Source organism: Numenius arquata, chromosome W, assembly GCF_964106895.1.
Source record: "Numenius arquata chromosome W, bNumArq3.hap1.1, whole genome shotgun sequence".
Lineage (NCBI taxonomy): Eukaryota > Metazoa > Chordata > Aves > Charadriiformes > Scolopacidae > Numenius > Numenius arquata.
In genome coordinates, this window is record NC_133615.1 from 9,580,697 (window position 1) to 9,593,749 (window position 13,053).

The window sequence follows — 13,053 nt, forward strand, 5'->3', positions numbered from 1 at the left end:
ACTGTCAAAAGCCTTGCTAAAGTTAAGGTGAATTAATTCCACTGCTCTCCCCTTGACCACACAGCCAGTCAAACTGATTTAAGTGGTATCTAACTGTATCTTCCTCTACTATGAGTAATGCTTCACTCCCCAGACTCTGCCACTAGGCTCAGGGACATGTGAGGCTTGAGGACAAGCCTTATCAGTGAAAATTGAAGCAAAAAAAGGCACTGAGTACATCAGTCATTCCTGTGTCCTTAGGCACTAGGTCCCTTGCCCCATTGAGCAGCGGGCCTCTGTTTTCCTTAGCCTTCCTTTTACTGCCAATGTACCTATAGAAGCCCTTCTTGTTGCCCTTCATATCCTTCTCTAGTTCCAATTTGAGCTGAGCTTAGGCTTTCCTTACTTCATCCCTGTACTCCTGGGCACTGTTTCTATATTCCTTTCAGGTAGCCCATGTCTGTCTCCACCTTCTGTGTGGTTCCTTTTTGCATTTGTTCCCTGTTCATCCATGCTGGCCTTCTGCTTCCTTGACTTCTTCCATGTCATAAGAAAAAACTTCTGCTCTGAGGAGGCTGTCCTTGAAGATTATCCACCTCTCCTTGGCCCCATTGCCCTCCAGAGCAGTCTCCCATGAGATCCTGCCAGGAAGACACCCGATGTCCTGGTTTGAAGTAAAACAGAACCAACTTTCTGTTTAGTAATTTTACTTCTTAGCTAGGCCTCTTCTAACTCTCTGAAATTAACGGCATATTGTAGAGAAAACTGCTCTCTCTCAGAGTGATAAGACCAATGTTTGTGCTACATGCCAAGGAATGGTGTGCAGAGAGGCTCTTGCTTATACTTAGACAAGACAAGCTGGCCAAAGGAATATTCCATACCATAGACATACTCAGTATATAAATGGGGGTTGGCCAGGGGGCAGGAATCCGTGATCACTTCTTGGGACAGGCTGTGCAACTGATCATCAGGTGGTGAGAGCAACTTTTTTGTATCACTTTATTTTGTATATTCATTTACCATTATTATTATTATCCTCTTCCATAACTGTTCTATTAAACTGTCTTTATCTCAACCCATGAGGGGTTTTTTCCCCCTCCTTTTCTCCCTCTTCTACCTACCCTACTGGGTGAGGGGGAGAGCGATCAAGCAGCTGTGTGGTCCTAGTTGACAGCTGGGGTTAAACCATGACACTTCTTGAATCCCTTCCACAACATATTTAGACATGTAGATAAGATTCTGCCCTGAACCTTCTCTTCTCCAGGCTAAACAGTCCCAGCTCCCTCAGCCTCTCCTCATATGAAAGATGCTCCAATCCCATAATGATATTTGTGGCCCTGCTCTGGACTCACTGCAGTATGTCCATACCTTTCTTCTACTGGGAATCCCAGAACTGGACACAGGTGCAGCCTCACCAGTGCTGAGTATCAGCCACTCCTCTCAATATTGTGTCATCTGCAAATTTGCTGACAGTGCACTCTGTCCCATCATTCATGTAATTAATGAAGATATTGTATTTGCCAAATAACTGACAACTAAAGAACACCACCAGTGACTGACCTCCAACTGGAATTTGTGCTACAGATTACCACCGATTGAGCCCAGCAGTTCAGCCAGTTTTCAGTCCTCCTCACTGTCCACTTATCCAGTACGTTTCATCAGTTTGTCTATGAGAATATTATGGGAGACAGCGTCAAAAGCCTTGATAAAGTCAAGGTAAACAGCATGCACTGCTTTCCCTTCATCCATCAAGCCAGTCATCTCATCATAGAAGGCTATCAGGTTGGTTATGTGCGATTTCCCCTTCATAAATCCATGCTGACTACTCCCAATCACTGTCTTGTCCTTCATGTGCCTGGAAATGGTTCCCAGAATTAGTTGCTGCATCACCTTCCCAGGGATCGAGGTGAAGCTGACTGGCCTGTAGTTCCCCAAATCCTCCTTCTTGTCCTTGAAAATAGGAGTGACATTTGCTTTCCTCCAGTCCTTGGGCACCTCTCCCTATCACCATGACCTTTCAAAGATTATTGAGAATGGCCTTGCAATGACATCAGCCAGCTCCCTCAGCACTCATGGGTGCATCCCATCAGGCCCCATGGACTTATATATGTCCACTTTGTTTAAATGTTCCCTAACCTGATCCTCCTCTACTGAGGGTAAGTCTTCCTTGCTCCAGATTTTCCCAGTGGTCTCAGGAGCTTGGGATTCCTCAAAGCAAATCTTCCATGTTAAAAACCAAGATGAAGAAGACACTGAATACCTCAGACTTTTCTGTGTCCTTTATCACTAGGTCCCCTTCCCCATTCAGCAGCAGGCCTGCATTTTCCCCTAATCATCCTTTTGCTGATGATATACATGTAGAAGCCCTTCTTGTTGCCCTTCACATCCTTCTCCAGTTTCAACTCCAGGTGGGGTTTTGCTTTTCTGCTCTTTTCTTAAAGAGCTTTATGCATCCACTGCAGCACTCAAATCACATGAGCTATCCCAGCACATGTCAGTAAACACAATGAGGTCAGACCTCACCACCACGCATGGAGTTCTAAGTCCTTCTGTTTATTTTACATGCTGCATGTGTTTGTGTACAGTCACTTAAAATGGGCCACTAGCCATGCTAGTGGGAAGAAGTATGAAGGCTTTCACATTATGCTATCCCTGTGGGCACTTTTTTGCTATTCCCCATACCTCCACTTTTCTTTGAAGAGTTTCTGTGAAGATCCTGTCCATTTCCTGCTCATCCTCCCCAATGCTACATAGCCTGCTCCCCTCCTCACATAGCTCCTTCACCTGGTGGTTCAGTGCCTCTCACAAGTGAGGCCACTATTTCCCTCAGCCCCAGGAACAGTCCTCAGGCACTCCCTGCAGCCCCAGACCTGGGCAGCTGCATCCTTCCTCCAGGGCTCTGTGTCTGGGTCAAGCTCCCTTATGTGCCAGGGGTACTTGCTCCAGCAAGTGCTGGGGACCAAGCCCTGTGGCATGTCACTACTGTTGTTGTGCAGCCTCAAGCAGTCCCATACTTTATTGAGCAGAGTTTCTGGCCCCTTTCTGACACAACTTCCCTCTAACTACCAATATCCCCATTAGCTGGTCATGTTTGTTGCACTCCTCTGTTGAGAATTACTCTCTAGAGGGCATAGAGACTTCTGTCTGTTCCCTAATTTTGTCTCTTTTCTCTGACACATCTCCTCAAACCTGTCTCAGCTAACTGCTTGTGCTAGTTCTTTCTCCACTCTTGTCCTCTATGCATATATCCAATCTTACCCTCCATATCCAAGTTACATCAGTTTTTAGTCCCATTCTCCTCTGCACTGAGGGCTACAGGACTTGAGGGGGCCTTCAGATTCCCCTGCTGCCACAGCTAGTCACACCACAGAACTTCCTTTCATGTGCTGCTCAAACTCCATCTTAAAACTAGAGGTTATGCTTACTGAAAAGCTGTTCCAGAACCCTGTACCTCTGACAGCTAGAAATCGTCTTCTACTTCCCAGCCTAATTTCTTTTCTGGTCTAATTATTACCATTTTTTCTTGTACAAACTGTTACATTAACTAGTTCTTTCCTGAACTGATGCTTTCTTCTTTAATGTAAATATACATATAATAAGGAAAGCAGCACCTTTTAATATCCTAAAAATTGAGAAGTACTCATTGGTATAACCTCTTCTATTACCTACAGGGAAGTTACAGAAAAGAAAGACTTCTCAGAGGTGTACACTGCAAGGACGAGACAGCAGGTGCAAATAAGGGAAATTCTGATTGGACATAAGGAAAAAAAAAAGAATCACAATTACAGTTGTGCAGCACTGTAACAGAGGCCCAGAGAGGTTATGGGATCTCCATCTTTGGAGACTTTCAAAATTTGCTTGGACAAAGCTCTGAGCAACCTGATCTAACTTTTAAATTAGTCCTGCTTTGAGCAGGAAGGTTGGACTAGATGCTCTCTACAGGTCTCTTCCAACCTGAATGATTATATAAAGCAACTGTGGTTTTTTGAGCCTTTGCTTGGTTAGGCTATATAAACTTTTTTTTTTGTCACTAAGCCAGAACATCCTTTCTCTGCATCGTCTAAGATAACTTTTTCTGTATTTGTTCTGGTTTCAACTAACTTTTCTTTAACTTGAGTATCTAGAATAGCACATAGTAGGTCCTCTTAGTGATAGGAATAATTATATTAGTTGTTTTTACACTCTATTGGAAATACCTCCCCTCATACATCCTATAACCATGCCTGTGCTTTATCATGGCTAGTTCATTATCATTAGTGGTTCAAAAGCCCTAGTTCTGAACCCAACACTAAAGACAGTGCCAGAAATTTGAAAGGAACCAGAAACAGACAAGCCAGGAGGCCTTAGACTCAGGTTTAGTACAAGATTCCAAAATTAACCTGAACAAACCTAAAAAGCTTTCTTCTGTTATACAGATTTTTGAAAGGACAATAAAGTTGCAGTATTTGCAACCCAGACCTTTGTTGATATTTGCAGTATTTGCAACCTTTAACTAACCTCCAAACCATAAAGCAAATCTCTTCCCCTCTTTTGCAGACAATAGTTGTTTAATGAAATATTTCCTTTTAGTAATATCATAAATATTACTATATTTAGTATGCTATATATGGAAAACTGGGGGAGGGGAGAGAGAAATGGGAGAAGAATCCAGTAAAATAAGAACAGGTACAGAACTGATATACATCATTAAGAGATACTGTTCTTGCATTCTTAAAAATTTAATGTATATTGCCACAGCACCTGTACACCTAAGTAATAATATAGTTTACATTATCAGGCAATAAAGCTACAATTTATATATGTAATCATATCGATATTTTTTTTCAAACCCTTTAGAAGTTAAAATAGTCTACTTGCAATATCTTTTGGCAATTTAGTGTCAGGCAATCACTGGATTTCAGCATTAACAGACAAGCAACACGAGATTTTCAGGGTTATTGAATACTGGACTGGCACTAAATTTACTTTTCTAATTTTCTTTTAGTAAACTACCTCAATTTACAGTACTCAGCAACCATTAATCCTGCACTTTTATTTCTGTGACATAGTAAACCAAAGTTGGTAATCTGCCCTCAGTGAGAGCAAGGCAGATGTTCTAGTTAAAAAGACCTTAAAATAAGTTTTCTGTGGGATAGCAGGGATATAGGACTGCAAAGAGCAAAAATGAACCATCTCCTAAGGAATGCTTTCCTCCCCCTTCAATACCTGTTTCTCCAAGGATATGGAGGATTATACATACATTAACTGATGACAAAAGTAGAAATACCCTTATTGACCCCACTTTTTGCAAAGTGCACCTGCACATACATGGCAGCAAGAATGCAATAGAAAGAACAAAGGTCTATATTACATATATATGTATTTGGGTCAATGCATCAGAAAGCATTAGGGTACATTAGAATTTCATCAAAAATATTATGTTCAGAACTGATTTTAAATTTATTTTTATTTTTTTATTTGAACTTAGTATTAGTAATTTTAAGTGCTGCTCAATTTTGACTTAATATCAATAAGGCACAGTAGACAGTCTGATACAAGATTCTAAAATTCCTGAAAAAACAAAATGGATGTAATACTGCATTAACTGCAGGAGACTCATTTAGTGTCATCAAGAGAACAGAAAATGAAAGCAGAATTAGGTCAGTAATGTTCTCCATACTGATTGAACACCAAATCAAGAAGGGCTACTCTTCTGGCAAGAAAGAGTTCCATTAAAAGCAACAGATATTTGTTCAGGTCCACAGAAATTTGTGATTCCTTGAATTAGAATGCTTCATCAACAGGCCCACCTTGATTGGGTGGCCTGTAGTAAACACCAACCACGAGGTTTCCTTTGTTGGCTTGGCCCCTAATTTTTACTCATAAGCTCTCAACCTGTTTATTGCTGTTTTTTGAAGACAGCTCTATGCAGTCAAGCCATTTTACATAGAAGGCAATCCCCCCGTCCCTCCTTCCTTGCCTGTCCCTTCTGAACAGTTTATAGCCATCAATTGCAGTGCTCCAGGCGTGTGGTTCATCCCACCACGTTTCAGTAATAGCAATTAGATCATAGCTTTCTAGCTGCAAGGTGGCTTCCAGCTCCTCCTGTTTGTTACCCATGCTGCATGCATTCACATAAAGGCATTTCAGTTGAGCTGTCAACTGTGTCACCTTTTTAGAGTAACACACCCTAATTCCTTTGTGGCTTTTCACAGGTGTATCCTTATGTTTCCTAATACATCAGCAGCCCCTGGCTCTTCTCTGTTACTCAAAACTCCATCCCTTTCCCCCTATAAATCTAGTTTAAATCTAGTTTAAAGCTCTCCTTATAAGTCTGATTAAAAGCTCTCCTCATAAGCCTGGCTAGTTTGTTGGCGAAGACCCTCCTGCCACATTTGGTCAGGTGAATCCCATCAATTCCCAACAGACCCAGATTCTCAAAGGTAGATCCACGATCATAGAAGCCAAAACCTTGAGAATGGCACCAACTATGCAGCCAGGCATTCACCTGTTCAATTTGTCTCCTCCTTCTTGAACCCCTTTCCCTGACTGGGAGAATAGAGGAGACAAGACAAGAGAGACAAGATAGATGTTGGACATAGGAGAAAGGAGGGAGAGAGAGAGATGAGAGAGATGAGATGCCCTGCATGCAACTAGATGTATAGAAACATGCATCTCCCCCAAAAGCAAACTATTAATCACTTATGAGGGTGCATATGCACAAATAGGAATGGCCGAATGGCCAAATGCCAAGCAAGTGACTTCTTATATAGCAGATAAATTAACAGTAAGTGAATGTGACACAGCAGACTTCACATCTTCAGTCAAGAAACACCATGCTCAAGGCCACAGACTGTGGCATCAGATTTAAAGCAGAGACTTCTCCACAGTGAGGCAATATGCCAAAAATTAAACTTTTGGTCTTGATATCTGAATTATGGGATTTGTTGAAGCATCTTGCATCTTTTTTTTGAAGATGTGAATAATTCACCTTTTTATTTAAAAAAAATATTTCATCATAAAATGCTTTCTCATTAAAAAAGGAGCTCTTGTTTACTATACAGTAACTGTTTTTCAAAGATATTACTAACTTCACTGGGTTTTCAGGATGCAAATGTTTATATTAACTTTCTTCTATTCCCATTTTACTAAGAAGGCATGAATACTTCATGCTGTTATATTAACTCTACTTGTACTAAAGCTAAATCTATTACCATCCAAAGCATAAAAGCTGTTTTCACAGCTTTAGTTTGGTGTTATTTATTTAGGTTTAAATAATGAAAAGACCTATACAAGTTCTAAGCACCTTGGTATACAAAACAAAACAAATTCCCAACAACACTCAATATCTTAAAAGCTTGAATTACTAGCCAGCCATTACAAAAACAATTCAACTATTCCAGAATCCCTCTCAGACTTCCATATTATTTAGCCTGCCCAGATCAGGCTATTTAGAACCTAATGGATATGCTGTGACTGCGACCAATTTCTACACAGTGGAGTAGATCTACCTCAGTTGTTTTCTGCTGTCCCTCACTCCCCTTCCTCCCCCGTTTATGCATATCCTCAAGTCATAAAATTTGGAACAGTGCAGCAGTGGAGCAGGGCTGGAAGGGCAGAACCAGTTACAAATGAGTTTATGCAATACTGGCAAAATGATTGCTGGCTCAGATTAATGCTATGATCACTCATTCAGAGCAACAGTGAAACTGTATTATGGTGCATCCTCATGGTTGATGAAAGCTCAACATGAGCTGGAAATGTGTGCTTGCAACCCAGAAGGCCAACCATATCCTGGGCTGCATCAAAAGAAGCGTGGCCAGCAGGTTGAGGGAGGTGATTCTTCCCCTCTACTCTCGTGAGACCCCCATGTGGAGTACTGTGTCCAGCTCTGGAGTCCTCAGCACAAGAAGGACATGGACCTGTTGGAGAGGGTCCAGAGGAGGGCCACGAAGATGATCAGAGGGCTGGAGCACCTCTCCTATGAAGACAGGCTGAGAGAGTTGGGTTGCTCATCATCACAGAATCACAGAATCTTCTTGGTTGGAAGGGACCTTTGAGATCATCGAGTCCAACCAACAAAAAAAAAAAAAACAACAAAAAAAACCCCACAACACCAAAACCAAACCAAAACAAACACCCACAACCCCACACCACACCCACCCACAAACAGATGCAAACCAACAGTCTCGGGCATTAGAACATGTCCTGAAGTGCCATGTCTACACGTTCCTTAAATACCTCCAGGGATAGCGACTCCACCACCTCCCTGGGCAGGCTGTTCCTGGCAGACTGTAAAGTAATTCTTCCTAATATCTTATCTAAACCTCCCCTGCCGCAACTTTAGACCATTTCCTCTGGTCCTGCCATTATTCACTTGGGAGAAGAGGCCAACACCCACCTCTCTACAACCTCCTTTCAGGTAGTTGTAGAGGGCAATGAGGTCTCCCCTCAGGCTCCTCTTCTCCAAACTAAACATGCCCATCATGGAGAAGAGAAGGCTCCAGGAAGACCTTATAGCAGCCTTCCGGTACCTAAAGGGGGCCTACAAGAAAGCTGGAGAGGCACTTTTTACAAGGGCATGTAGTGATAGGACAAGGGGTAATGGCTTCAAACTGGAAGAGGGGAGATTTAGATTAGATATCAGGAAGAAATTTTTCACTATGAGGGTGGTGAGGCACTGGAACAGGTTGCCCAGGGAAGTTGTGGATGCCCCATCCCTGGAAGTATTCAAGGCCAGGTTGGATGGGGCTTTGAGTAACCTGGTCTAGTGGGAGGTGTCCCTGCCCATGACAAGGGGGTTGGAACTCGATGATCTTTAAGGTCCCTTCCAACCTAAACCATTCTATGATTTTCTAAAAAAGCTGTTAGATCATGACTGTACATACCAAAATAGCTACAGCCATTCCATGCTAAGGTGAAAATTAATAGACTGACAGAATGCCCACAACTATAAATCAGAAAAGCACATAAACATGCTCTTATGTAAAAATCACAAGTGTTTTGCTGGATCAAGGCCTGGTTTCTGGATATCACATCATATCCTTCCTGAGATGCTTGATATAAATGCTTGCCGCTTACCCTCCCTCCTGTATCTGAAAAGGTAGAACACATATGCAAAGCAAGTATTCATTTAATCCTGTTTTAAGTGAGATTACCATCTTTTGTCTACTTTCCCCCTATGTTGTTTCTCCCTCACTGTTTTAGTAACAAGAAGAGGCATTGTTATTTCAGATCAAGCAAATACACTATGGGTAGTCTGCTTCCTGTCACTGACAGTGACCAGGAACATACTTTAGATACAAGCCAATCATCTTTCTCCTCCCCTAGTCCTCAAGGGCAATTGTATAATAGTGTCAGTAAGGGGAAGGAACAGTTTCTTTCTAACCATAGAAAATCATAAGAGATTAAATCCTCTGTGTGTTACTAGGAATATTACTGGGTACTAATCACCTTTTAATTAGGGTAGGTATTTAGGAGTCTGACACAACATTTATGGACCATACTTCATGGTATCCTATTTTTCATCTTCACTTTCACTTCCTTAATAGTCTATTCTTTGGTAGTCCAGCTAACCCATTTATCATTATACAAAATTATTTTTTGCTTTGGCCACTTATTCTTCAGTCTTTTCATTGCCATTTTTTTTCTTCTAATTTCTTTTTGTTTATAGTTCTGAATACTTTCTGTACTAAAATAGTTTCCATTTGGATTCCAAGGATTTTAATTTCATAGCTATTATTATTTGCAGCTTTCCAAATATCACATTAATCCAGCTAAGTGCTTGCATCCATTTTAAAGTTAAGCTGGTTTGCAATGATACTACCAATATGCTTTGCTAATTCAGAACTTGGGCTCAAATTAAATCATGCTTTACGGTTTGATGTCTGTATTTGGATTTGACATGGTCCCTCTATGGAAACTCAATTTCAACTACGATCACTACAATAAAGGGGATGATTGCAAGAGCACCCACTGAGAAAGTAAAAAATAAGCATATGCATTTAAATCTTGTTATTCAGCTTTTACCTATATTCACGTTCCTGGAGTATTTCAATTGGATCCAATCCTTGTGGTTTCTGGATAGGGCTGATACGATTCTGTTTTTGCTGCAGCTGCACAATAGCTGAAGGCTGTCCATGTGTGGGCTGTGGTACAGAGGGCCCAGGCATGGCTGCAGAAGGCTGGGAAGCAGCGGGGGCAGGAGAAGGCTTCCCACTAGGAGATGGTACAGAGAGCTTTTGTGGTGTATTAGGAACACTCATATCTGGGGCTTGGCCTAGAACATAAGAAACACGATAACACGAAATATGGAATGCAGTAAAAAATACATGATGATTTTTTAGGTCAAAACATGAAGCTAAGACAAACGTTCAAACTTATCAGGGAAAATACTAGGTTTCCCTCCCTATAGAGAAACAAACTCAAACAGACATTGCAGAATGTGATCCAAAAATAATAAAAGTGCATGTCAATTTATGAATAACACCTATATTTTTTAATTCACAGTGTTTTTTAAGTAAATCTAACATTAGTAAGAACCCTCTAGAGCTAGTTTCATATAAATGCAGGACCAAATTCTGCCTCTTCATATGTCCATTGTCCTTATACTGCTTACAAGGATGCATCCACAGTCACAATTTGACTAGAAGCATGAGTAGGCCTGCTTTTACAACTCTCTGTGAGAACCAGTAAGCCATATTAAAATTTCAGCAATAGTACTTAAATATACCTGGCAAATATAAATAGCTTCCATTCTGCCCCCAACTCCCAATTAATTATATTTATGTACCTGATATACTTGGTATCTGATTACTCTTTTATGTTATAGCATTCTAATTATTTTGAAAGTTAACTAACTCATCAGTTAACATGAATATAGCACCTGCCAATAACAGTACAGGTTTCAGTACTCTAACATGTCAGTAAGTCAAAAAAAAAAAATTGAAAATTTATTTATTTAATTCTGATTGTAGAGGGTGCTCATGTTCAGGCTGCCTAACAGCTGCAATAATTTCATCTGGTCAACTCATTCACCTTTGAATGAGTGGTAAAACACTCCTTGATATTTAAGTGCTAGTCAAAGTAAAGGTCACACCATTTCTTCTTTATACCTTTTTATTTCCCTATTCTTTTTCCTGCCTCTTTTCCCCAGTCCCTACCTACATGGTTTATCCTAAACTGTATGCATGATATAAAATTACTGCTATACTCCTTTCTACCTTCTGTCCAAGGTTTAGGGGTCATGGCAGCTATATGTCCAGGTATTCCTGGAGCTGGACCTGGGCCAGCTGTAGGACCACTCATTGCATGTGATGCAATACCTATAATGTAACAAAGGAAAGAAAAATATTAAAATATGAAACATTACTAAACATTATAAAATCCCTCAGCATTCCAATATGCTAGTCTATTTATTCAAATAAGCTTTGTGCATTAAATACAGATTTAAGTGGATTCCACTGTGCAAAAAATTAATGTAATGAGGTATATTAAAATTACATCTTTTAAAATACATAATGACAAAGCCACATGCATTGAAATCAAGTGACCAGTTATTCAAATTATTTTTATAAGAAAATAGGATCATCTTTACTCTCAGCTTCTAAAGCTAAATAACAGTTTACAAAAACTGTTAACTCTTTAAAATAATCAGCATATTTTTTAATCTGTTCTTGAAGCTAATTTTGTGCCTAAATCATGGGTATGGTGTATATTATGATATCATGAACACAGAATTATTATTTCAAGTGAGTAACAAACAGCAGGAGGAGATTAATTTTTAAAAATAAAGATCACATTTTCATAGCCCTTGGTTAAAAAATGTACAAAATGGAAAAGACAAAAGAAATACATAAAGAACATTTAAAACTGCCTTTAAATAAACTGGAATTTTTTCCCCATGGGTAAAGGTCCTAAAACGTCTGAAGTTGAAAGTACTAAGGAGTCAAAAACTATGCACGTAATACTTTTATTAAGATATCACAGTGGGATGCATATATCCACATGGCTAGATAAATCATTTCTTTATGTTCTTGAAGTTGTGGAGGAGGGAAAAAAAGACAATCATCATACAAATTAATGAACTTAAAAACAAAACCAAACTTCAACAAAAGAAAACTACCCTCCTTTTCCTCCCCAATAAATTTATCTTAGGGTTGGAATTGTTCAAAAAACATTACAGGTGCAAGCTGTTTAAACCTCCATCCCTGGAAGGGTGATGGAACAGCTCATCCTGGATGTCATCTCTAAGCACGTAGAAGAAGAAAAGGTCATCAGGAGTGGTCAGCATGGATTCACCAAGGGGAAATCATGCTTGACCAGTCTGATAGCCTTCTAAGATGGAATGACAGGCTGGGTAGATGAGGGGAGAGCAGTGAATGTTGTCCACCTTGATTTCAGCAAGGCTTTTGACATCGTCTCCCATAACATCCTCACAGGTAAACTTAGGAAGTGTGGGTTAGATGAGTGGACAGAGAGGTGGACTGAGAACTGGCTGAATGGCCAAGCCCAGAGGGTTGTGATCAGCGGCACAGAGGAGGAGGCCTGTAGCTAGCGGTATTCCCCAGGGGTCAGTACCGGGTTCAGTCTTATTTAACATATTCATCAATGACCTGGATGAAGGGACTGAGTGTACCCTCAGCAAGTTTGCTGATGACACAAAACTGGAAGGGGTGGCTGACACACCAGAAGGCTGTGTCACCGTACAGCGAGACCTAGACAGGCTTGAGAGTTGGGCGGAGAGGAACCTAATGAAATTCAACAAGGGCAAGCGTAGGGTCCCGCACCTGGGGATGAATAACCCCATGCACCGGTACAGGTTAGGGGCTGACCTGCTGGAAAGCAGCTCTGCAGAAAGGGACCCGGGAATCCTGGTGGACAACAAGTTGACCATGAGGCAACAATGTGCCCTTGTGGCCAAGAAGGCCAATGGCATCCTGGGGTGCATGAAGAAGAGTGTGGCCAGCAGGTCGAGGGAAGTCATCCTGGTGAGGCCGCATCTGGAGTACTGTGTCCAGTTCTGGGCGCCCCAGTTCAAGAAGGACAGGGAACTACTGGAGAGAGTCCAGCGAAGGGCTACAAAGATGATCAAGG

The 13,053-nt window shown here is 41.0% G+C and overlaps 1 protein-coding gene across 1 annotated transcript in view; it reads right to left on the reverse strand.

Moving 5' to 3' along the window:
- LOC141476648 (probable global transcription activator SNF2L2) overlaps nucleotides 1-13,053 on the reverse strand; it is a 217,972-nt gene that overhangs the window by 157,666 nt on the left and 47,253 nt on the right. Inside the window, exons 5-6 of the mRNA XM_074165433.1 lie at nucleotides 11,181-11,282; nucleotides 9,988-10,237 (exon numbers count right to left, since the gene is read on the reverse strand). Coding sequence (XP_074021534.1) covers nucleotides 9,988-10,237; nucleotides 11,181-11,282 — 352 coding nt within the window. The remainder of the gene's footprint in view (nucleotides 1-9,987; nucleotides 10,238-11,180; nucleotides 11,283-13,053) is intronic.